Source organism: Salmo trutta, chromosome 34, assembly GCF_901001165.1.
Source record: "Salmo trutta chromosome 34, fSalTru1.1, whole genome shotgun sequence".
In the NCBI taxonomy this organism is placed as follows: Eukaryota; Metazoa; Chordata; class Actinopteri; order Salmoniformes; family Salmonidae; genus Salmo; species Salmo trutta.
Genome location: NC_042990.1, coordinates 30,189,542 through 30,214,757, shown reverse-complemented (window position 1 = coordinate 30,214,757; position 25,216 = coordinate 30,189,542). Strand labels below are relative to the sequence as shown.

At 41.7% G+C, this 25,216-nt stretch overlaps 1 protein-coding gene and 1 pseudogene across 1 annotated transcript; one reads left to right on the top strand and one right to left on the bottom strand.

The window, feature by feature from the left end:
* Positions 1–2,425: 2,425 nt before the first annotated feature.
* LOC115173998 (transcription termination factor 3, mitochondrial-like) lies at positions 2,426–10,924 on the bottom strand (annotated as a pseudogene).
* Positions 10,925–11,253: 329 nt separating this feature from the next.
* On the top strand, positions 11,254–23,550 carry LOC115173242 (phosphatidylserine synthase 1). The gene is made up of 13 exons (XM_029731158.1): positions 11,254–11,523; positions 12,579–12,670; positions 12,933–12,977; positions 13,087–13,211; positions 17,304–17,431; positions 17,570–17,764; positions 18,265–18,406; positions 18,747–18,859; positions 19,074–19,139; positions 19,880–19,979; positions 20,228–20,296; positions 20,422–20,488; positions 22,599–23,550. Exons 1-13 carry the CDS (start codon positions 11,345–11,347, stop codon positions 22,688–22,690), a joined length of 1,413 nt encoding a protein of 470 aa, XP_029587018.1. The 5' UTR covers positions 11,254–11,344; the 3' UTR covers positions 22,691–23,550.
* The last annotated feature ends 1,666 nt before the right edge of the window (positions 23,551–25,216 follow it).

Here is a 25,216-nt window from a genome sequence, read left to right as displayed (position 1 = left end):
TTACGTCATTCCGGACATTATTATGAGCCGTTCTCCCCTCAGCAGCCTCCACTGTATGGTATAGAGAAAATCATGTTATTTGTGCTGATGTGGGGAGTACTCAATAGGGTCTATAGAATCTATTTATCAAATCACATTTTGTCACATGTGCCAAATACAACAGTGAAATGCTTACTTACAAGCCCTTATGCAGTTTTAAGAAAATACAAAAAAAACCTAACAAATAATTAAAGAGCAGCAGTAAATAACAATAGCAGGGCTATATATAGGAGGTACCGGTACAGAGTCAATGTGTGGGGGCACCGGTGTCGAGGTAATTGAGGTAATATGTACATGTAGGTAGAGTTATTAAAGTGACTATGTATAGATAGTCAAATGGTGTCATTTCATGGATCTATGAATAATATGGAGTGTTGCTGGACTTGTACTGTGGTCAAACAGCTTAAAATGGGGTGCTTGGACACTATACTACAGGAGGTTAGTGACACCTTAATTAGGGAGGATGGTTTCATGGTAGTGGCTGGAGCAGAATAGGTGGAATGGTATCAAATACATCAAACACATGGTTTGAAACGCTCCATTCCAGCCTTTATTATGAGTCATTCTCCACTCAGCCTCCACTGCAGCGTAAAGTATAACTATAACACTGTACAGGAAAAACGATTATTTGTGCCGATGTAAAAGTGGGGTGGGGAGTATTCAGTAGGGTCTGTAGAATCTATATATGGTGTCATTTCATGGGGTTCTGAATAATATGTAGTGTTGCTGGGTATTTAGACCAGAGTCCCCCATGAAATAACACCATATAAAGATTCTACAGACCCCTAGTGAGTAATCCCAACCGCACTTTTACATCGGCATGTAGAATAGTTTTTTCTCTATAAGCCAATATATAATTTATAGGCTTACAGTGTATTAGTGTATTGCATTGGGACCAATGGAATGGGTGGAGTAGAATGTGCTGCTAGGCATGTTGACCACAGTCCCCCATGATATAACACCATAGACTCTAGTGCTTGATCAGTATGGTGTGTAGAATATTATGTTCTTTACATTCATTTACTTAAGCTCCAACCATTTGTTCCTTTTTATTTTTTGGATGATGTGTTTTATTGTATTGTTAGGTATTACTGAACTGTTGAAGCTAGAAACACAAGCATTTCGCTGCACCTGCGATAACATCTGCAAATCTGTGCACTTGACCAATAAACTTTGATTTATTTATGTGCTCCACCTTATAATATACTTTATCCTATATATTTCCCATTTATTATTATTACAAGTTACTCCTTATGAAGAGCTTCAAGTCCCCTCCACATCACCAACAAACTATCATGGTCCAAACACACCAAGACAGTCGTGAAGAGGGCTCAACAACACCTATTCCCCGCCAGGAGACAAACAGATTTGGCATGGGTCCCCAGACCCTCAAATAGTTCTACATCTGCCTCCCGAGTGGCGCAGCGGTCTAAGGCTCTGCCTCGCAGTGCTAGAGGCATCACTACAGACCTGGGTTCGATCCCTGTCTGTGTCGCAGCCACCCGTGACCGGGAGACCCGTGAGGCAGTGCACAATCGGCCCAGCGTCGTCTGTGTTTGGCCGGCCGGGATGTCCTTGTCCCATTGCACTCTAGCGACTCCTTGTAGCGGGCCGAGCGCATGCACGCTGACTTTGGTCACCAGTTGTACGGTGTTTACTCCGACACATTGGTGCAGCTGGCTTCTGGGTTAAGCGAGCAGGGTGTCAAGAAGCAATGCGGCTTGGCAGGGTAGTGTTTTGGAGGCCACATGGCTTGCGACCTTCCCCTCTCCCGAGTCTGTACAGGAGTTGCAGCGATGGAACAAGACTTGGGGTTAAAAAGGACCCCCAAAAAATAGTATTAACAGCTGCACCATCGAGAGCATCCTGACCGGTTGTATACGGCCAAGTACATCACTGGGGCCAAGCTTCCTGCCATCCAGGACCTCTATACTAGGCGGTATCAGAGGAAGGCCCAAAGAAATTGTCAAAGACTCCAGTATCCAAAGTCATAAACTGTTCTCTCTGCTACCGCACGGCAAGCGGTACCGGAGCACCAAGTCTAGGTCCAAAAGACTCCTTAACAGCTTCTAGCCATAAGACTGCTGAACAATCAATCAAATGGCACCTGAACTATTTGCATTGCCCCCCCACTTTGTTTTTACAATGCTGCTACTTGCTGTTTATGATCTATGCATAGTCACTTTACCCCTACCTACATGTACAAATGACCTCAATTACCTTGAGTAATCTGTACCCTCGCACATTGACTTGGCACCGGTACCCCTTATATATAGCCTTATACATTTTTTTTGTGTGTTACTTTTGTAAAACTTTAATTTGTAAATATTTTCTTAACTCTATTTCCTTAAAACGGCATTGTTGGTTAAGAATTTTTAAGCAAGCATTTCACTGTCTACACCTGTTGTATTCGGCACATGTGACAAATAAAATGAGATTTTACATTTTCAAAAACACGATTCTGACTGATCTGTCACCCTCTTCTGGTACAACTTGGTACACACATGCTCTTATTCAACAGACACATCAAAATAAACATTGACCTTTTAGTCATTTACCAGTCTTATCCAGAGCGAAATACAGGAGCAATTTAGGGTTAAGTGCCTTGCCCAAGGGCACAAAAATGTTTCACCTAGTCAACTCGGGGATTCGACCCAATGACCATTTGGTTACTGGCCCAACGCTCTTAACGCCTAGGCTACCTGCCGTAGCAAGATTCAATTGTAGAATTCTTCAACATCTTCTCTATTCACATAACACACATATACAAAAACTGTAGTATTACATCAATCACACTGTCTTCTGAAACAATTCAAAGTCCTTCAGTGTCGCTGTTGCTACTTCAGTGCAGAAGGCCTCATCTGGCAGGGAGACTAGCAGGGTCGTACTGAGCCTTGTCCAGGTACTGCAGAAACAGGTGTCTCTCTTTGATACGAAGGTACTTTGCATTCAGGACCTTTAAAGAGGACAGATCACATAGGTCAGACAATAGGTGACAGCATTGGGAATTATGATTTTATGCCATGTTTAAAGGCCTTATGAATTATATTGTGACCAACCAACTTACATAAACAAAACCTGTTTTTAACAACAACTCAGTCTTCGGCCATGATCCAGGAGGGGTTACCCTCTACACATAGCAAATAACTAATATATACTGATACACATTTTCTGGGAGAGTGCAGAAAAGGATGATTCAAGACTGGTAGTTTATAGCTTACCTGTGTGAACTTCACAATCAGGTCATGGGGTATGTTCATGGTGTTGTGGATATTGTCAAATATCTGGGTCAGTTTCCTCTTATTAGCTGTAAGAACTTTGGGGATTACAGTGACGATGTGCTGGAGTTCATTTTCACGAAACCCCATCTCCAGTTTACAAATCTAGGGAAATGGATTCTGAGAATTCAACCTTTTTCCTTTTACAAGAATTAAGACAAATATCACAACTGATGTTTGCACTTTTCATACCTTAAGATTCTCCTTAACTGGCTCCAAACTCTCACACAAAAGTCTGGGAAGGCGAACCACGACATCCCGTGTCTGAAAGAACATACAGTAAGATTATGATTCTTAAGCAATTGTATGTAATTTGTGGTGTGAATATTCTATGAAAATTGTTTTTTTATTTCACCATTATTTAACCAGGTAGGCTAGTTGAGAACAAGTTCTCATTTGCAACTGCGACCTGGCCAAGATAAAGCAAAGCAGTTCGACACATACAACAACACAGAGTTACACATGGAATAAACAAACATACAATCAATAATACAGTAGAAAGATCTATATACAGCATGTGCAAATGAGGTAGGATAAGAGAGGTAAGGCAATAAATAGGCCGTGGTGGCGAAGTAATTACAATATAGCAATTAAACACTGGAATGGTAGAATGTGCAGAAGATGAATGTGCAAGTAGAGATACTGGGGTGCAAAGGAGCAAGATAAATAAATACAGTATGGGGATGAGGTAGATTGGATGGGCTATTTACATATGAGCTATGAAGTGGGACAAAACAATGTGATCAATTGTGATTGTCTTGGGTCAAACCTTTCATACCAAATTGTTTACCAAATTCAAACCTGACTTTCTGAGCACTAAGGCCTAACTGCTTTTTGTAGAATCCCTGGTGGTTGTCCACCCTCTTCACAAGGCCACCATGGAGGCCACAGACTCAGCATTGAACTTCTTGGACCCAAGATATGCCACACTAATGTGAAAAAATAGATTATTACCTTACTTTATACTATAGATCATTTGTAAATAATATCTCAATGAAATGTATCACCTGTCATAGTCCTATAAGAGCTAGAGCTGACAGATGGGAGATACAACACGTGCCTACAGCTATAGGTATATCAGTTGGAAACACCAAGTGTACTCTCTGTCCCTAAGATAGTCAACCCTATGTGTTGCTGACTGTAGCAAATTCCACCGGCTAAAACAACAACCACCCTATCTGCACCTGTACCTGGCCTGCAGATTCTCCAGGCTCTTTGTGAGGATGAAAGGGTTGTGGCTGATCAGGTAGCCTAGCCGAGTCTTCCACTCCCAGCTGCTTCAGGAACATAAGCCGGGGGGGGCCACGTTTGTCTGGAAGTCTAGCCTCAGCAACATGGAGCCCACGTTGGGCCTCTGCTCCAGCTTCCATAGCTGAACACCTGAATAGGGACCCAAAGGGTTAACACAAGGGTCGCATTCATAAGTGCACATCATGGCAAAATGCTTTGAAGTGGAAAACACACAAAAATAAGTTTGCTTTTGCGTAAGTTCACGTAATCCCTCCCCATTTGTTTCAGTTTGGTGCCTGGTGAATACGATCGAGAGACATAGATATACAGAACATCTATTGCTCTGGTTCACTTCATACTAGACCAGGGATGGGCACTGATGGGGATGGGACCAAAGAAATGCGTGGCTCGTGGGTCTGCATACCCACATACAGTGAGGGAAAAAAGTATTTGATCCCCTGCTGATTTTGTACGTTTGCCCACTGACAAAGAAATGATCAGTCTATAATTTCAAAAATGTTATAAATTGATTTGCATTTTAATAAGGGAAATAAGTATTTGACCCCTCTGCAAAACATGACTTAGTACTTGGTGGCAAAACCCTTGTTGGCAATCACAGAGGTCAGACGTTTCTTGTAGTTGGCCACCAGGTTTGCACACATCTCAGGAGGGATTTTGTCCCACTCCTCTTTGCAGATCTTCTCCAAGTCATTAAGGTTTCGAGGCTGACGTTTGGCAACTCGAACCTTCAGCCCCCTCCACAGATTTTCTATGGGATTAAGGTCTGGAGACTGGCTAGGCCACTCCAGGACCTTAATGTGCTTCTTCTTGAGCCACTCCTTTGTGCCTTGGCCGTGTGTTTTGGGTCATTGTCATGCTGGAATACCCATCCACGACCCATTTTCAATGCCCTGGCTGAGGGAAGGAGGTTCTCACCCAAGATTTGACGGTACATGGCCCATCCATCGTCCCTTTGATGCGGTGAAGTTGTCCTGTCCCCTTAGCAGAAAAACACCCCCAAAGCATGTTTCCACCTCCATGTTTGACGGTGGGGATGGTGTTCTTGGGGTCATAGGCAGTGTTCCTCCTCCTCCAAACACGGCGAGTTGAGTTGATGCCAAAGAGCTCCATTTTGGTCTCATCTGACCACAACACTTTCACCCAGTTGTCCTCTGAATCATTCAGATTTTCATTGGCAAGCTTCAGACGGCCATGTATATGTGCTTTCTTGAGCAGGGGGAACTTGCGGGCGCTGCAGGATTTCAGTCCTTCACGGCGTAGTGTGTTACCAATTGTTTTCTTGGTGACTATGGTCCCAGCTACCTTGAGATCATTGACAAGATCCTCCTGTGTAGTTCTGGGCTGATTCCTCACCGTTCTCATGATCATTGCAACTCCACGAGGTGAGAGCTTGCATGGAGCCCCAGGCCGAGGGAGATTGACAGTTCTTTTGTGTTTCTTCCATTTGCGAATAATCGCACCAACTGTTGTCACCTTCTCACCAAGCTGCTTGGCGATGGTCTTGTAGCCCATTCCAGCCTTGTGTAGGTCTACAATCTTGTCCATGACTTCCTTGGAGACCTCTTTGGTCTTGGCCATGGTGGAGAGTTTGGAATCTGATTGATTGATTGCTTCTGTGGACAGGTGTCTTTTATACAGGTAACAAGCTGAGATTAAGAGCACTCCTTTTAACTTCACTAGGGTAGGGGGCAGCATTCGGAATTTTGGATGAAAAGCGTGCCCAAATTAAACTGCCTGCTACTCAGGCCCAGAAGCTAGGATATGCATGTAATTTGGATAGAAAACACTCTAAAGTTTCCAAAACTGTTAAAATAATGTCTGTGAGTATAACAGAACTGATATGGCAGGCGAAAACCTGAGGAAAATCCATCCAGGAAGTACTATTATTTTGAAAGGCTGTTTTTCCATTGAAAGCCTATCCACCATACAAAGACTTAGGACCCAGTTCACGATCTCTATGGCTTCTTCTACATGTGGCCAGTCTTTAGGCATTGTTTCAGGCTTTTACTCTGAAAAATGAGGGAGATACAGTACTTTCAATAAGAGGACAGTGGAGATTTCAAGACATGAGTCCAGTGGGTGATCGGGAACGCGCCTTTCTTGTTTCTACTTTTCTATTGACGACGCTTTTGTCCGGTTGAAATATTATTGATTATTTATGACAAAAACAACCTGAGGATTGATTTTAAACATCGTTTGACATGTTTCTACTAACTTTTATTGTACTTTTTTGACTTTTCGTCTGGATGTTGAGAGCGCGCATTGTGCCTTTGGATTACTGAACTAAACACACCAACAAAATGGAGGTTTTTGGACATAAACAGGGACATTAATGAACAAAACGAACATTTATTGTTCATCTGGGAGTGCCACCAGATGAAGATCATCAAAGGTAAGTGATTCATTTTAACGCTATTTCTGACTTTTGTGACACCTCTCCTTGGTTGGAAAATGTCTGTATGGTTTTCTGTGGCTAGGCGCTAACCTAACATAATCGCGTGGTGTGCTTTCGCCGTAAAGCCTTCTTGAAATCTGACACAGCGGCTGGATTAACTTCTCTAGGGTAGGAGGCAGTATTTTGACGTCCGGATGAAAGGCGTGCCCATTAGTAGATTTGGATAGAAAACACTCTGAAGTTTCTAAAACTGTTTGAATGATGTCTGTGAGTATAACAGAACTCAAATGGCAGGCAAAAACCTGAGAAGAATCCAACCAGGAACTGTGGAAATCTGAGGTTTGTAGTTTTTCAAGTGATTGCCTATACAGTATACAGTGACTTAGGGTTCATTTTGCACTTCCTAAGGCTTCCACTAGATGTCAACAGTCTTTAGAACCTTGTTTCATGCTTCTACTGTTACTGGGGAGAGAATAAGAGCTGACTCAACAAGTGGACTGCCTGAGGCCAATGAGTTGTTTACTACGTATACACGCAGGCGCGCCGTTCCTTCTTTTTCCTCTGTAATGAATACGCTATTGTCCGGTTGGAATATGATCGAATATTTATGATAAAAAGACCCTAAGGGTTGATTGTAAACATCGTTGACATGTTTCTACAAATGGTAATGGAACTTTTTGACTTTTCGTCTAGGGTTTTGCGCTTGCGCATTGTACCTTTGGAATAGTGATCTGAACACGCGAACAAAACGGAGGTATTTGGACATAAATATGGAGTTTATCGAACAAAACAAACATTTCCTGTGGAAGTGGGAGTCCTGGGAGTGCATTCCGACGAAGATCAGCAAAGGTAAGTGAAGATTTATAATACTATTTCTGAGTTTTGTTGGCTCCAGAACTTGGCTGGTAACTGTATAGCTTGCTTTGATGGCTGAGCTCTGTACTCAGAATATTGAACAATGTGCTTTCACCGTAAAGCTATTTTGAAATCTGACACAGCGGTTGCATTAAGGAGAAGTGTTATCTATAATTCTTTCAATAACTGTTGTAAATTTTATCAACGTTTATGATGAGTATTTTTGTAAATTGATGTGCTCATTCACCGGGAGTTTTGGAGGCAAAACATTTTCTGAACATCACGAGCCAATGTAAAATGGGGTTTTTGGATATAAATATGAACTTTATTGAACAAAACATACATGTATTGTGTAACATTGAGTCCTGGGAGTGTCATCTGATGAAGATCGTCTAAGGTTAGTGATTAATTTTAGCTGTATTTTTGGTTTTTGTGACGCCTCTCCTTGCTTGGAAAATGGCTGTGTGGTTTCTCTTGCCTCAGCGCTGTCCTAACATAATCTAATGTTATGCTTTCGCCGTAAAGCCTTTTTGAAATCGGACAATGTGGTTGGATTAACGAGAAGTGTATCTTTAAAATGGGATATAATAGTTGTATGTTTGAGAAATTTGAATTATGAGATTTTTGGTGTTTTGAATTTGTCGCCCTGCTATTTCACTGGCTGTTGAATAGTGTGTCCCGCGTCCCACATACCCCAGAGAGGTTAAGAGTGTGCTCCTAATCTCAGCTCGTTACCTGTATAAAAGACACCTGGGAGCCAGAAATCTTTCTGATTGAGAGGGGGCCAAATACTTATTTCCCTCATTAAAATGCAAATCAATTTATAACATTTTTGACATGCGTTTTTCTGGATTTTTTTGTTGTTATTCTGTCTCTCACTGTTCAAATAAACCTACCATTAAAATTATAGACTGATCATTTCTTTGTCGGTGGGCAAACGTACAAAATCAGCAGGGAATCAAATACTTTTTCCCCCTCACTGTATGCAGTCATGCTGCCTCCCCTCACTGTAAGCTTTTAAGTGCCCAAAGCAACATTTTGTTGGGGCGGGCGCCCCAACCTTGTGAGCAAAACAGCTTAGCATTTTGTCTTGACAGCAGAGATAAAAACATATACATTTTTTTTTTAGCAAATATCCTGCAATTCTACAAATTTTGCAATGGGTTGTACATCAAATGTTACAGTTTTAAATAAAATTTTATGTAATTCTACACATTTTGCCATGAGGCAGAGAGAAGCTTTTTGAATTTTATAACAAATTTCATGCAATTATTTGCCATAGGGCAGAGAGACTTGTTCGCCCTTTTTAATATGACATCTGAGTGAGAGTGACTAACAAAATCAATGGGGGCCACCCGGTATGTAATTCAACCATGATTACTACAAGTTTAGATATCTGGCTGCTAGACTAATTTACCAAGCAAAAAATAAAATAAAAACAATAAACGCTGAAATGTCCCTAACTACATACGAGGGCATCGAGCTCCGGACCTCTGTATTTTATTCTAATAATGAAAAATAAAATAAAAAGGAATAACATAAATATATATTTTTGTACAAAATAAAGAAAATTACTTACGGGTCAACATCTAAATATTGCTGCCAGCGTTGATCAATGATTAGAACGCTTATTCTTGATATGACTGAGTTCTAATAGTTATAATTCTACTTTCCTGACTGGAATCATGAACAGTGTTTTTTTCCTTATGTTCACCTGCATCCCTCGTATTTGCCTTTTTAGGAACACCACTTTCTCACATGGCTAAATCCTCCCTATTGCGGCACAGGCCCGAGGGCCAGAGACGTGAAACGAACTACCACAGCTCGCACTTGGCTCAAGTAGACAACTACAGTCAGAAACGATACCGAGTGTGTTTGCGAGATGCCGGACAAAAGGCAATTTTAAAACCGTTCTGCGACTCCTGCCGTGTCTACAGACATCCCCCAAACAAACAAAGGGGGGTACCTCCCCTTGCACCCCCCCATCCCCTTTTCTGGACCTCACTAAAACGCAAACCCTGGTTACGGTCTTGTTCGCTGACATAGCCGCCAGTTGCCCATCCCTGCACTACATGGGGAAGTAATGGGAAACTAATGGCTAATCAGATACAAACCCTAAATGGACTGGATCTACCTAGCTGTTCAAGCTTGCTGAGTGTCTCTGACTTGTTGACATAGTCTGAGGGAGATGGATACAGCAGGCTGGGCAGCTGGGCTGTCCATACGAACCGCCTCCTCATTACTGATCTCTTCTAATGCAGTGTCCTGGGGAATCGTCCAAATCTGGAGAGGGCAAAAACTTTAGGGAGAAATGACCACAGTGCGTGTGTGTGTGGTTGTACACAGGGGTAGCATTAGTACCTAAAGCTGTCTGCCACTCCTTCAGCGACATCCCTCCATTTCTGAGTTGATGGGAGAGAGGATTCTGATATTGCACCATATCAGTCCCATCAGTATCCCTGTGTTCCGTTTGAAATGGTTGGACCTTGTCATGAGATTCACAGTAACTCCGCACTCCTAGTTTCCACCTCTATTGCATCTGAGATGGGTTCTGACTACTCTAGAGCATGGAAAGCAAGACTGGAACACTGAAATAATTCCATTAGGCTGCAGGGCATCAGTGGAATACTGGAGGGTGATGATACCCACAGTCCTTGACAGTAATGAGGTACATCTCTGACACAGCTGGATACAGGTTGAAGCGATGGAGATCTGTTGTAGAAACACAGAGTACATTGTGACATGAGAAGGGTGTCTGTACATTAAATATATGCAGCTAACTGGAATAAAATATCACTCAAGTCACACGTTGTTTAGCCACTATATGTATTATTTGAGCTTGACTGGTGGAGAATGTTGTTGTTGTGTAGAGAAGCAATAGATAAAACAATGATTGAGGGGCATGTTTCATTGAGCTAATGGCTAGCTATGTAGCTAACGCTAGCTAGCTTGCATAGAGCAATCATACGGGCAGCCAGCAAGCAGACAGAACTAGTCGTTTTTGCAAGTACAAAATGGATGAAACCATGCAATAAATTACAGAAAATGGGTCAAAACATGAATATGCCCGCTGAGCAGACATAAGAACAACAATAGATAGCGCCAATGTCAGTCTACTCACGTGTGCGCTCTCACGGAAGTATTATGGAAGCGTCCTCTCCAAGGGATGTACCAAAATACGCATACAGCAGGGGAATTAGCTAGTTCAATCTAAAACAATCTATGAAGGACCAATAAAGAAAACTCCCTTGTCCTTTCATTGTGAATGTCTGGTGTTATAAATATTATAATATAAACTCTTTCTAAAGGAAGATTGCAGTGGAATTAATTGGGAGTGTTGGTATTGGAATGTGCATTCCTACTACAGCCCTATAGTTTGTTGAGTTGATTGGCCGTTTTCAGGTTTGTTCAGTCCTCTCTCCGCCCATCCCCAGTCCTCATCAATTTATTTACAGGCAGATCAACCTGTCCTGTCGAGAACTGCTGACACGGGGAATTTTGTGGAAGAAACTCCTTATCCCTCGCCATGGCGCCTGCTTTGGGGTCCCATAAATTAAGCAAGGATGATGTGAATGACATGTTACACTTTCGGATGATTAACGAGCAACAAGTGGAGGGCATCAGCATTAACTTTTTCTACAAGCCTCACACTCTCACCCTTTTGACGTTCACTGTGGCTAGCTTGATGTACTTCGTCTTTTCCAGGTAACCCAATAGCCGTTGACAGCTCATTTGACTTGCCGGTAGGCCTTGTGGTTGTGCTAACTTGGCTTAGCTATCTAACCCAAGTGTAAACCTAAATTGTATAATTAAACTACAGAGGATTAGACATTTAAAGGGGCAATATGCAGTTGCTACATCCATGTTTGGACTTAATTAATTATATGTACCCATTGATTCTGGAAGAATATACGTTATAAATGCTTAATGAGCTTAGTTCAACTGTCATAACCCATCATAACCCAAAAGATAAGCTTGTTTTACTCCAATGTTTGTAAACAAAGTAAATGTAAACAAACACTATATAGACTCAAAACATGGGTAAAAGTACACTTTTGATATCATGGATGGTCATGCATCCATAGCTCTGTTGATGAATTTGAGAGTGGTTTAATTTCTCCAGACCCATCTCTCAGCTTTTTACTGAAACAGGGCTGTGGAAAACACATTGTTATTGTTTCATCTGCTGATTACATCTTTAAAGGTCCAATGCAGCCGTTTTTTAGTTCAAAATCATTGGTGGGTAGCAATTTCTCAAGCAATATTTTTTTCTCCGACTGTCTGGGAGTGGCCTGAGCGAGGGGAAAACTGAAAACAAGCTGTTATTGGCAGAGAGGTTTGGAACTCTCTTTCGTATTGGTCTATGAAATGATTTACGACCTGGTGTTGTCACCCAGGCAGGCCTAAACTCCATCCCAGCAAAACAGGCTGAAATTTCAGCAGCTCTTTTCAAACAGCTTTCACACTAAAATTATCATCATTTTCAGAATTTCACAGTATCATTCCAACCTCAGTGTGGAAATATATATAAAACACAGGGAAATCACGTTTTTGACTGCACTGGGCCTTTAATGTTATTTATTGTAATAATATATACAATGCTGAAAATGCAATAATCGAACAGAAACTTTATTAAATGTCACATTTGAATGCCACATTTACTGTATCATAGTAAACCTCACTTCATCCTCTGAGAATAATGTACAAATTGCAAATCTCAGCCAATGCTTTTTGACATCAAACCCTGCTCTCTTTTCCAGGGATGATGCTGATGTTGACAACAACTTTCGAGTGGGTTTCCTGTTGGTTGTCTCCTTCTTCCTTGTCATCAGTGTCCTGGCATTCCCCAATGGTAGTCACTCAATGTCACTGCCTTGTACTTGTCAATAACCCAGCCCAGCACCTGGTAGAAAGGGTGTGTCTGAATGTTGATGGGTGGGAGGAATGTTGTTCTAGTGTAGATCAATGGTTAATAGACATTCAGGTCTTTCTGGTTTTGACTGTGCGAGTGAATGGTACACCTACTGCTAGCGGTTATGCTACGTTCACTTTTGAAATGCAGTATATGAGGGTTTTGGTCGATCCACTCTGATAATGGTATTTATCCACTTCAGGTCCATTCACAAGACCACATCCTGCAATTTGGCGCATGGTATTTGGTGAGTAGTCCTACTGCACCGTTCAACAAGTTACATCGTCAGTGGAGCACCTCTATGGAACCATGTCCATGGAACTCCGCTCTGATTGGTTCCTTCCTGTTGTTGTCAGGTCTGAGTGTTCTGTACTTCCTGTTCCTGGTCTTCCTCATCTTCCTGAACTGGGCCCAGGTGAAGAGGCTCATGTACTGGGTGGACCCCAACCTACGCTACGCTACCCGTGAGGCTGATGTCATGGTGAGTCATTATGATCTCAGTATGCTACAGTATCCACCTCATGCCAGACACCATATTTGGGAGTAGGGTGAAGTTGCCCTAGATGCTGATTAAGTGATCATAGTTTGAGTTTGGTTTCTCTACTCCACCAATCCCTATGTGTTAATGTCATCCAATTAAATTTGTGCAGGTAATACCAGCTTTGTGTAAGAGGGTGAACCATAAGACGTTGAGGACAGAGCTACCACTGAGCCTATAGGATTATTCAGCCTTGGGTTAAACGACTGGCCTGCTCTGCCCATGCTGGATACTGTTGCCATGTATAAGGGACAGTTTCACAAAACCTTATTGGTAAAACTTTTATTGTTAAATATTGATAACTTATCTCATCATGCAAAAGCTGTGAGATAAAGAAAATGAAATCGCTGTTACACTTCAAATAACATTTAATTTGTCAAATGCTTCATAAACAATTGGTTTTGACTATCAGTGAAGTTGTTACTTATTCGCCGTTCCCAACAATGCAGGGAGAAATAATAGGAAAATTATAACCAGGAATAAATTCACAATGAGTAAGGATAACTTGGCTATATACACGGGGTACCAGTACAGACTCCATGTGCAGGGGTACGAGGTAATTGAGGTAGATATAGTTAGGGAAAAAGTGACTAGGCAACAGGATAGATAATAAACTGTAGCAGCAGTGTATGTGATGAGTTGAGTTAGTGCAAAATGGGTCAATGCAGATAGTCCGTGTAGCTATTTGGTTAACTATTTAATCAGTGGTGGGAAAAGTACCCACTTGTCATACTTGAGTAAAAGTAAAGATACCTTAATAGAAAATGACTTAAGTGAAAGTCACCCAGTAAAATACTGGGATGATGGTGTTGATATGAGCCATGACCAGCCTTTCAAAGAATTTCATGTCTACAAATGAGAGTGTTATGGGGCGATAGTCCTTTAGACATTGGTTACCTTGGCTTTCTTGAGCACAAGGACTATGGTGGTCTGCTTGAAACATAGGAATACAGATTGGTTTATGGATAGGTTGAAAATGTCAGGGAAGATACATGCCAGCTTGTCAGCTTATGCTCTAAGTATGCGTCGTGGTAATCCGTCTGTGAATGTTAACCAGCAGCATACCACCCTACATCCTACTACTGGCTTGCCTCTGAAGCTAAGTAGGGTTGGTCCTGGTCAGTCCCTGGATGGGAAACCAGATTCTGCTGGAAGTGCTGTTGGAGGGCCAGTAGGAGGCACTCTTTCCTCTGGTCTAAAAATAAATAAGTCCCAATTCCCCAGGGCAGTGATTGGGGTCATTACCCTGGGCAGTGATTGGGGTCATTGCCCTGTGTAGAGTGCTGTCTTTCGGATGGGATGTTAAATGGGTGTCCTGACTCACTGTGGTCACTTAAGATCCCAAGGCACTTATCCTAAGAGTAGGGGTGTTAACCCCAGTGTCCTGGCTATATCTTCAATCTGGCCCTCATATTATCATGCCTACCTAATCACCCTTAGCTTCCAATTGGCTCATTCATCTTCCCCTGCAACTATTCTCTAGGTTGTTTATGAGAATGTGTTCTTAGTCAACTTACATAGTAAAATAAGGGCTATGGAGAGTGTGACCACTCAATTGTCTGGAGCAGCTGGTGCTCTCATACATGGTTAAGTGTTGCTTGCCTCGAAGCGAGCACAGAATATATTTAGCTCATCTGGTAGGCCTCCGTCACTGGACAGCTCGTGGCTGCGTTTCCCTTTGTAATCTGTGATAGTTTGCAAGCCCTGCCACATCTGACGACAGTCTGAGCCGGTGTAGTAGGATTCGATCTTGATCCTTTTTTGACGCTTTGCCTGTTTGATGGTTCGTTGGAGGGCATAGCGGGATTTCTTATAAGCGTCCGAATTAGTGTCCCGCTCCTTGAAAGCAGCAGCCATAGCCTTTAGCTCAGTGCGGATGCTGCCTGTAATCCTTGGCTTCTGTCTGAGATATCTACGTATGGTCACTGTGGGGACGACGTCATCCATGCACTTATTAATGAAGCCGGTGACTGATATGGTAAACTCCTCAATGTCATCAGATGAATCCTGGAAAATATTCCATTCTCTGCTAGCGAAACAGTCCTTTAGATTAGCATCCGCTTCATCAGACCACTTTCGTATTGAGCGCGTCACTGGTACTTCATATTTGAGTTTTTGCTTGTAAGCAGGAATCGGGAGGATAGAGTTACGATCAAATCTGACAAATGCAGGGAGAGCTTTGTATGCGTCTCTCTCTGTGTGTGTGTGTGTGTGTGTGTGTGTGTGTGTGTGTGTGGAGTAAAGGTGATCTAGATTATTTTTTTTTTGCCACAAGTTACATAAGTGACATGCTGATAGAAATGAGGTAAAACGGATTTCAGTTTTCCTGCATTAAAGCCTCTAGGAGCGCCGCCTATGGGTGAGCATTCTTTTGTTTGCTTATGGACATATACGGCTCGTTGAGTACGGTTTTAGAGCCAGCATTGGTTTGTGGTGGTAAATAGACAGCTATGAAAAATATAGTTGAAAACACTCTTGGGAAAAAATGTGGTCTATAGATTATCATGAGGTATTCTAACTCAGGCGAGCAGAACCTCTAGACTTCCTTAATATTAGAGATTGCGCACCAGCTGTTGTTAACAAAGAGACACACCCCCTCCTCTGAGCTTCCTCGATGCCATCGTTCTGTCCTACCGATGTATAGAAAAAACATTTATTTATATATACCATTTCCTTGTTCAGCCACGACTCTGAGAAACATAGGATATTACAGTTCTTCAGATCACATTGATAGGATACTGAGTTTATTCTCCAGTGATTGCACGTTCGCCAATAGAACGGAGGGTAGAGGTGATTTATCCGCTCTCCGATGTAGTCTCGTCAGGTATCCCGCAGGCCGGCCTCTATGGCGCCATCTTCTCCTCCTTCGAGTGTCGGTATTTGGTCCTGGTCCGCAATAATCAATATCTCTTTCGCCTCTGACTCATTGAATTATAAGTCCTCGTCGAAATAAAGGTGAGTAATGGCTGTTCTGATGTCCAGAAGCTCTTTTCGGTCATAGGAAACAATGGCAGAAACATTATGTGCAAAAAAAGTTACAATCTGCGCAAAAAAATGCACCAAATAGCGCAATTGGTCAGGAGCCTGTAAAACGCCTGCTATTCCCTCCAGCGCCATTCAGCATGAATTTGCACCATCATAGTCTCGCAAAGGCCTTCCTTACAAATCTCTTTGACTCAACTATATGTGAGCAAAGCCTGGGCATCCAAGGCTAGCATCATCATGACTCACCATACTGCTGAGCCACCACTGTCTTGTTACGTGTCTCATCTGCCTCTTCTGTGTCCGTGTCTTACCTGGCTCTTCTGTGTCCGTGTCTTACCTGGGTCTTCTGTGTCCGTGTCTTACCTGGCTCTTCTGTGTCCGTGTCTTACCTGGGTCTTCTGTGTCCGTGTCTTACCTGGGTCTTCTGTGTCCGTGTCTTACCTGGCTCTTCTGTGTCCGTGTCTTACCTGGCTCTTCTGTGTCCGTGTCTTACCTGGCTCTTCTGTGTCCGTGTCTTACCTGGCTCTTCTGTGTCCGTGTCTTACCTGGCTCTTCTGTGTCCGTGTCTTACCTGGCTCTTCTGTGTCCGTGTCTTACCTGGCTCTTCCGTGTCCGTGTCTTACCTGGCTCTTCTGTGTCCGTGTCTTACCTGGCTCTTCCGTGTCCGTGTCTTACCTGGCTCTTCCGTGTCTGTGTCCGTGTCTTACCTGGCTCTTCCGTGTCTGTGTCCGTGTCTTACCTGGCTCTTCTGTGTCTGTGTCCGTGTCTTACCTGGCTCTTCTGTGTCCGTGTCTTACCTGGCTCTTCCGTGTCTGTGTCCGTGTCTTACCTGGCTCTTCTGTGTCTGTGTCCGTGTCTTACCTGGCTCTTCCGTGTCCGTGTCTTACCTGGCTCTTCCGTGTCTGTGTCCGTGTCTTACCTGGCTCTTCCATATCTGTGTCCGTGTCTTACCTGGCTCTTCTGTGTCTGTGTCCGTGTCTTACCTGGCTCTTCTGTGTCCGTGTCTTACCTGGCTCGTCTGTGTCTTACCTGGCCTTTCTCCCCCTGCAGGAATATGCAGTGAACTGTCAGGAAGTCTGTGTCTGCTTCCCAAATGGCACCCTATTCCCTATACAGTGCACTTATTTTGAGCAGAGCAACGGCCTTGGTCAGAAGCAGGGCACTATAAAGGGAATAGGGTGCTGTTTGGGACACGTATCTTTGTGAAGTACTGCTCGATTTCCGTCAACAGATCCCATTTAGGTTTCAAACAGTATTTAGGCTCTGATTGATTTGAAATATTCTATTGCATTGGCATGTTTTGAGTAAGTTTGTAGCTCCCCATTCACCTTTGTCTCTATGTGTCTGTCTCTCCCTCAGCTGTTCTTCATGCACCTGCTGCCTAACTTTGCTGAGTGCTGGTGGGACCAGTTGATCCTGGACATCCTGCTGTGTAATGGAGGGGGCATCTGGTTGGGCATGACTGTGTGTCGCTTCTTGGAGATGCGGACCTACCAATGGGCCAGCATCAAGTGAGTTCTCCTCCTATTGGTTTCCTCCCTTCTCCTGTAGTATCATGACAGATTTTAATTTTATTTAATTAGGCAAGTCAGTTAAAAACAAATTCTTATTTACAATGACGGCCTACCCCAGAAGACGCTGGGCCAATTGTGCGCCGCCCTATGGGACTCCCAATCACAGCCGGATGTGATACAGCCTGGATTTGAACCAGGGACTGTAGTGATGCCTCTTGCACTGAGATGCAGTGCCTTAGACCGCTGCGCCACTCGGGAGCCCAGATGACACAATACAGTTCACCAGTCCCAATTAAAATACATTTATTCTATGGAATTGCTGCCTGCTCTGATTTAGTGCATGTGTGCTTTCTCGTCTATGTATCTCTCTTTATGCCTGTACAGTATCTCTGTGTTTAACCTTGTGAGCCTAACTGTCTGTCAACACCCATCGGTGTTACTTCCCAGTGCGTAAGTGTATGCCTCTATGTATATCTGTATTTATGCTGTGTCTTCAGAGACATCCACACAACCACAGGGAAGCTGAAGCGGGTTGTGCTCCAGTTCACCCCAGCAAGCTGGACCTACGTACGATGGTTAGACCCCAAGTCCTCCTTCCAGAGGGTGGCAGGGATCTACGTCTTTATGATCCTCTGGCAGGTGAGCTCTACCCTCTGACCTGGAAATGATACATAGCATTTAGTGCCAGGGTTAGAAGTCAGAATCCAGTTTTATGTAGTTACTCTGTGTATATTGACTTGAAAGTAATTTGTGATTGAACTCTTTTGGGAAACAAATGGAGTTCAACTATTTACAAAAATGTGTGGTGTTTTTTTGTAGTTGAGCAGTTGGTATGTTTTCTATGATCCTACTACATACCTGAAGGTTATGGGGTAGATTGTATGATATCTAAGCTGTGTGGACAGTGATGTTTTAATATACATGTTGCTGTACTACGACTTTACTTCCTGTCTGTCTTTACCTCCTTTCCTCTAAACAGCTGACTGAGTTGAACACGTTCTTCCTGAAGCACATCTTCGTGTTCCAGGCGTCTCACGCTCTCAGCTGGTGCCGGATTCTCCTTCTTGGAATCATCACAGCCCCTACTGTACGGTAGGGGCCCTTTCCACCACACCACTCCACACGTGTACTCTACATTCTAGAGGCAGAAGGGAATTATGGCTGTTCGACACGTGCAGTCTCTTTTCGTATAGATGGAATTGAGTTGGAAGAAGTTTTAAATGATTTCTGTAAACCCTTCTGTTTATCTTGATGACAGTCGTTGTTGTGATGGCTGTATTGAATGTTTGTCTTCCTGTTCTCTCAGACAGTATTATGCATATCTGACAGACACACAGTGCAAACGAGTGGGAACACAGTGCTGGATGTTTGGGTGAGTCTTTCCTGTATCCTCTAGTGGCCATTTCCTGCAGTTGCTGAACTCCACTCTAATCTTGGGACCACGTCATTGACAAACGTCTCAGAAATGCTGTGGATGGCAAATTGGGTCACGTCCAATTTTGTTCAAAATGTTGATGCTGACCTCATCGCTGTCCCAAGCTGGTGATTGCCCCGACTAGGCTTTGGTAACCATGGGAACCAGACTTACTTTCTCTTGCTCTCTCACTATAAAATACAAAACAATGAGGCCCTTATATGCCCCTGGCTTCACCCCTTCAATATTATAAGCTCAGCGAAAGTCTAAGTACCCTCTGCAGTCTGGTGACTAAAATTAAGGAGGAAATGAGCAAATATTAAGGAGCAAATATTTGTTTTCTGGGATTTTTTTTTTGGTGTTGTAATTTTTTGGTGTATCTTAACATAGTGTGATTAACAAAAAGATGGGGCCATTGTTTAATAAAAAACAAATAGATATTTTCTAATAGATAATGCCTGTTGTAAAATGTAATTATTGTTAGAGGTGAATGTTTGTTGGTGGTCAGTGTCCGTTAACAACGGTCTCTATCTAACCCACAGGGCCATAGCCTTCCTGGAGGCCCGTTAACAACGGTCTCTATCTAACCCACAGGGCCATAGCCTTCCTGGAGGCCCGTTAACAACGGTCTCTATCTAACCCACAGGGCCATAGCCTTCCTGGAGGCCCGTTAACAACGGTCTCTATCTAACCCACAGGGCCATAGCCTTCCTGGAGGCCCTGGTGTGCGTCAAGTTTGGACAGGACGTGTTCTCCAAAACACAAGCTCGGTCTGTGTTCCAGTGGCTTCTGTGTGTGGTAAGGGCTGTGTGTGTGTCTCTATCTTTCTCTCTCGCTGTGTGTGCATGTGTGCGTATGTGTTAACCTCCAAAACAATTCTCCCTGCTTCAATTACCATACCTCAAGTGTCCATAACAATGACATGTTATTTAGACTGTGTAATACCATTGGTATGCTCTGACATGTGACTGCTATGTGGGTGGTACTGTAAGGGCTCCCATTGTGTTGTCAGTGCTCTCTACATCTCTCTCTCTCTCTCTCTGTAGGCTTTCATCACACTTCTCTGTCTGTATGGGATGGTGCGGTATGAGCAGAAGTATGAGCCTGAGTTAAAGGTAAGTCTGCAGCCAGTTTCCAGTCTATTGCACAGAAAGGCTATGTCGGCCTTTGTCTAGTGTAGTTTTGTCTTTCTAATTGTTATTTTTGCCTCTAACTGACTATCAAGAACCATCTTTTCTAGAGCGTCTCTGAGAGTGACAATAGCAACCTGATAGAGTCATGTGGTTACAGCCCTGATGTCATTACAGGTAAGCGTTCGACGTAAGTTGAATGAGGTATTTTTATATAGAAAATATACCGAACTTTACATATACTTAGGTTGGAGTCATTAAAACTTGTTTTTCAACCACTCCACAAATTTCTATAGTTTTAGCAAAAACTATAGTTTTGGCAAGTCGGTAAGGACATCTACTTTGTGCATGACACAAGAAATTTTTCCAACAGTTGTTTACAGAAAGATTATTTCACTTATAATTCACTGTATCACAATTCTAGTGGGTCAGAAGTTTACATACACTAAGTTGACTGTGCCTTTAAACAGCTTGGAAAATTCCCGAAAATGATGTCATGGCTTTAGAAGCTTCTGATAGGCTAATTGACATAGTTTGAGTCAATTGGAAGTGTACATGTGGATGTATTTTAGGCCTACCTTCAAACTCGGTGCCTCTTTGCTTGACATCATGTGAAAATCCAAAGAAATCAGCCAAGGCACTCTTCATATAATTAATTAAAATGCCTTTATTTGTATGGCATGTTCAATAGAAACAAGGTTTTAAAAATCTGATGCGTTTCAGCTGCATGGCCTTCGTCAGGGAGTACAAAGAAATAATACAATATCCTCTTTTGAACAGCTTATCAAATTAGCCCTAATTTGAAGAGGGAGTGGGAACACACCTAGTAAGCAATACTATACACATTAAAAAGTGAAATACTGTAGCTACGTTATCATAAAAATACAACTCCAAGCTATAAGTATCTGAACACTTAGAAAGGTAGTTCTAACCTTAAATAAGACTGGGAGAAGTGTCAAGAATAAGAAAGCAATATATTCTATAGTACACTAGAACACAACAAAACATGAACAACAACAGTCTAAACATTGCTGAGGGAAATTGAGCAAAATGTCTACTAGATGACAGCAAATGGACCTGCCTGAAGGTACCACGTTCATCTGTACAAACAATGGTATGCAAGGATAAACACCATGGGACCACGCAGCCGTCATACCGCACAGGAAGGAGAAGCATTCTGTCTCTTTGAGATGAACGTACTTTGGAGCGAAAAGTGCAAATCAATCCCAGAACAACAGCAAAGGACCTTGTGAAGATGCTGGGGGAAACAGGTACAAAAGTATCTATATCCACAGTAAAATGAGTCCTATATCGACAACCTCGCTCAGCAAGGAAGAAGCCAATGCTCCAAAACCGCCATAAAAAAATCCTTACGACGGTTTGCAACTGCACATGGGGACAAAGATCGTACTTTTTGGAGTAATGTCCTCTGGTCTGATGAAACAAAAATAGAACAGTTTGGCCATAATGACCATCGTTATGTTTGGAGGAAAAAGGGGGAAGCTTGCAAGCCAAAGAACACCATCCTAACTGTGAAGCACGGGGGTGGCAGCATCATGTTGTGGGGGTGCTTTGCTGCAGGAGGGACTGGTGCACTTCACAAAATAGCTGGCACCATGAGGATGGAAAATTATGTGGATATATATTGAAGCAACATCTCAAGACATCAGTCAGGAAGTTGAAGCTTGGTCGCAAATGGGTCTTCCAAATGGACAATGACCCCAAGCAAACTTCCAAAGTTGTGGCAAAATGACTTTGTTGTCCTTAAGCCAAGGTATTGGAGTGGCCATCACAAAGCCCTGACCTCAATCCTATAGAACATTTGTGGGCAGAACTGAAAAAGTGTGTGCTAGCAAGGAGGCCTAGAAACCTGACTCAGTTACACCAGCTCTGTCAGGAGGAATGGGCCAAAATTCACCCAACTTATTGTGGGAAGCTTGTGGAAGGCTACCCGAAACGTTTGACCCAAGTTAAACAATTTAATGGCAATGCTACCAAATACTAATTGACTGTATGTAAACTTCTCACCCACTGGGAATGTGATGAAAGAAATATTAGCTGAAATAAATCATTCTCTCTACTATTATTCTGACATTTCACATTTTAAAATAAAGTGGTGATCCTATCTGACCTAAGACAGGGAATTTTTACTAGGATTAAATGTCAGGAATTGTGAATAACGGAGTTTAAATGTATTTGGCTAAGGTGTATGTAAACTTCCAACATCAACTGTATATATTTGCTGGTGTTTGTCAAAGAGCGTATTTCCAAATGTATCCTCTTGTAGGTGAGAGAGACTCTTGGAATAACTCAGCCAGCCCATCTAAACAAGGGAGAGGCTCTGCGAGAACCAAAGCTGTCAATGGACACGAAGATTAAAAGCAATGAGAGCCAATGAAGGGACTACGGTACATCCCTACTACATCCAACAACTCTGTGGGGAGATGGAAGGAAGAGAATTTGGGTAAGGAGGTTCAAGAGGTGGGGATATTACATTGGTTGAAGAACAATGATGAGATAAATGAAGCATAAACTGAATGGAAAAGCCTGAGCAGAGAGCTTCACTACATTTACATTAGTAATTTAGCAAACGCTCTTACCCAGAACAACTTACTACACTTGGGTGACCGCATTTACCACTTGATGAGGAGGCACCAACTGTTGAGTTTACAATCTTCACAGAATTTACTGAACACCAAGGTGCATTTTTACTCTTCCCACTCTTCCCCCTCTTTTGTTCAAATGATGACCATAAATATTACAGGATGGATTTTATTTAACTTACAATGAAAACCTAAATTATGTGAAGTCAAAGCCTGAATGTTTTAGATGCCTGGTTTCCCTTTTCCGTATTCAGAGTTTATTATTGATACTTATTTTAACTCAATCAATTCAAGCCAAATATTGAAAGTCAGAGTTCACATTTTTCTATGAGAATTTCGAAGATAATTTCAATACATTTTTACAACTGACTAGTATTGAAATGGAGTTGGTCTCAATCCTGTTTGGACAGATCTGTTTTTAAGATAATTCCAGGCCTTAAATGTTTAAAATGTTGATCATGTCATGATGACCCACTTTGTTTAAGTGAGTGTGTGAAAGGTAATATGATTAACCATTGTTTTTATACAAGAATTAAGAGTGCATTTGTTTTGTATGAATTATGTCTACTGCATACTGTTACAAGATAATTTATATAAATATAGCTTTCTAATAAATATTTTAAACAGGACAAAGAATTGTTTTTGTTTTGTAGTCTTTTGTGTACAAACAGTTTCTACCAGTAGGTGGCAGCAGAGAATCATTCTTACGAAAAACAAATTAATCTCATTGTTGTGTCAGTGGATTTATTACTGGAGTGTTTGGGGAAAAAATATATTCCCATCAATTTCCCATGCTTTGTGGTTTGAACAAATTACACTATGACAAAAGAATGCATGCATACACATGTTTTGAAGGTCTGATTCTAGTGCAACTGTTTGTTTTCATCAATGGTGGAAAAAGTACCAAATTGTAATACTTTAGTAAAAGTAAAGATACCTTAATAGAAAATGACTCAAGAAAAAGTGATTTTAAATATAATTAAGTATCAAAAGTAAATCTGTATATTAAGCAAACCGGACCAAACTATTTAATATATATATATTTTTTTACATTAACAGATAGCCAGGGGCACACTCAAGGATGACCAGGGATGCTTTGAATAAACAATTTTCCTGTCCTGCTAGGCATTCAAAATGTAACAAATACTTTAAAGTGCCAGGGAAAATGTATGGGATAAAAAAGTAAAATTTGTCAAAAATATAAATAGTAAAGTACAGATTCCCCCCAAAAAACGACTTAAGTAGTACTGTAAAGTATTTTTACTTAAGTACTTTACGCAACTGGTATTTATTTATTTTTCACTGGGAAATGTAGGCAACGTCACATTATTAAGCCTGTTCATTTCACTTGTCACTCAGGGCAATGTCAGATATGTTTGATATTTATGTAAAAAAAATAATATTATACATCAATACAGGGACATTCCTGTGAATCCAATGAATAAATAAAATAATAAAACAACAGGCATGGACATCATTTAGATGTGACAAGGCAATGAGACATTAACAGACATTCAGAGACATGACCTCTAAATTTTCCAACTTTATAAAATTGTAACAGTTCAATGAAAAAAACCTAAATAAGGAATTTTCCTACCAATGTTTACATTTGTGAATATAGTTATTTGGCCAGGACAATAATAATGTTAATAAAATAGTTATGATCGTCATTACAAGGATAAGCATAATGCCATTTAACATCATCAAAGGTAAACATAGGTAATTTTGGAGATTTTATACACAACCATAGTTTACTGGAATGGTGGCATGAAAAAAATAAATGCTCTATAGATTCAGAATCAGAGGAACAAAAAACACAATGCACTTTGTCAAATTTGAATCTTTTGTACAATGAGTCCTTAATTGGCTAGATGGAAGAATTTTTTTTTAAATAAGTTTCTTTAACTTTTGGGATAACTGGACAATTAACCTGGTAAAAAGTAGTCGTTTTTGACCATAGCATGGGTTGGTCACTTCCATAGCAATATATTGAATTATAATCACCAAAAATTACTTAACTGACAATCGTATCCACTTATTGTTGATTTGTTTTTATCCAAAAGGTTCAAGTCATTCATTTGTAAACATGGAAAAGTGGGAACAACCTGACAATACAGCAAAGTGTTCTGAATAAGTCCAAGTAAAGGAAGTGGAATTGCTTTGCGAACCTTAATATATTTTCTCTGAGTAATATTAACCTGAAATTGACCAATAAACTCATCAAACGGCAGAAACTCCCCTGTGTTGTCTAACAAATCGCATACGAAATTAATACCCTTGTCAAACCAAAGGCCTTTGAAAA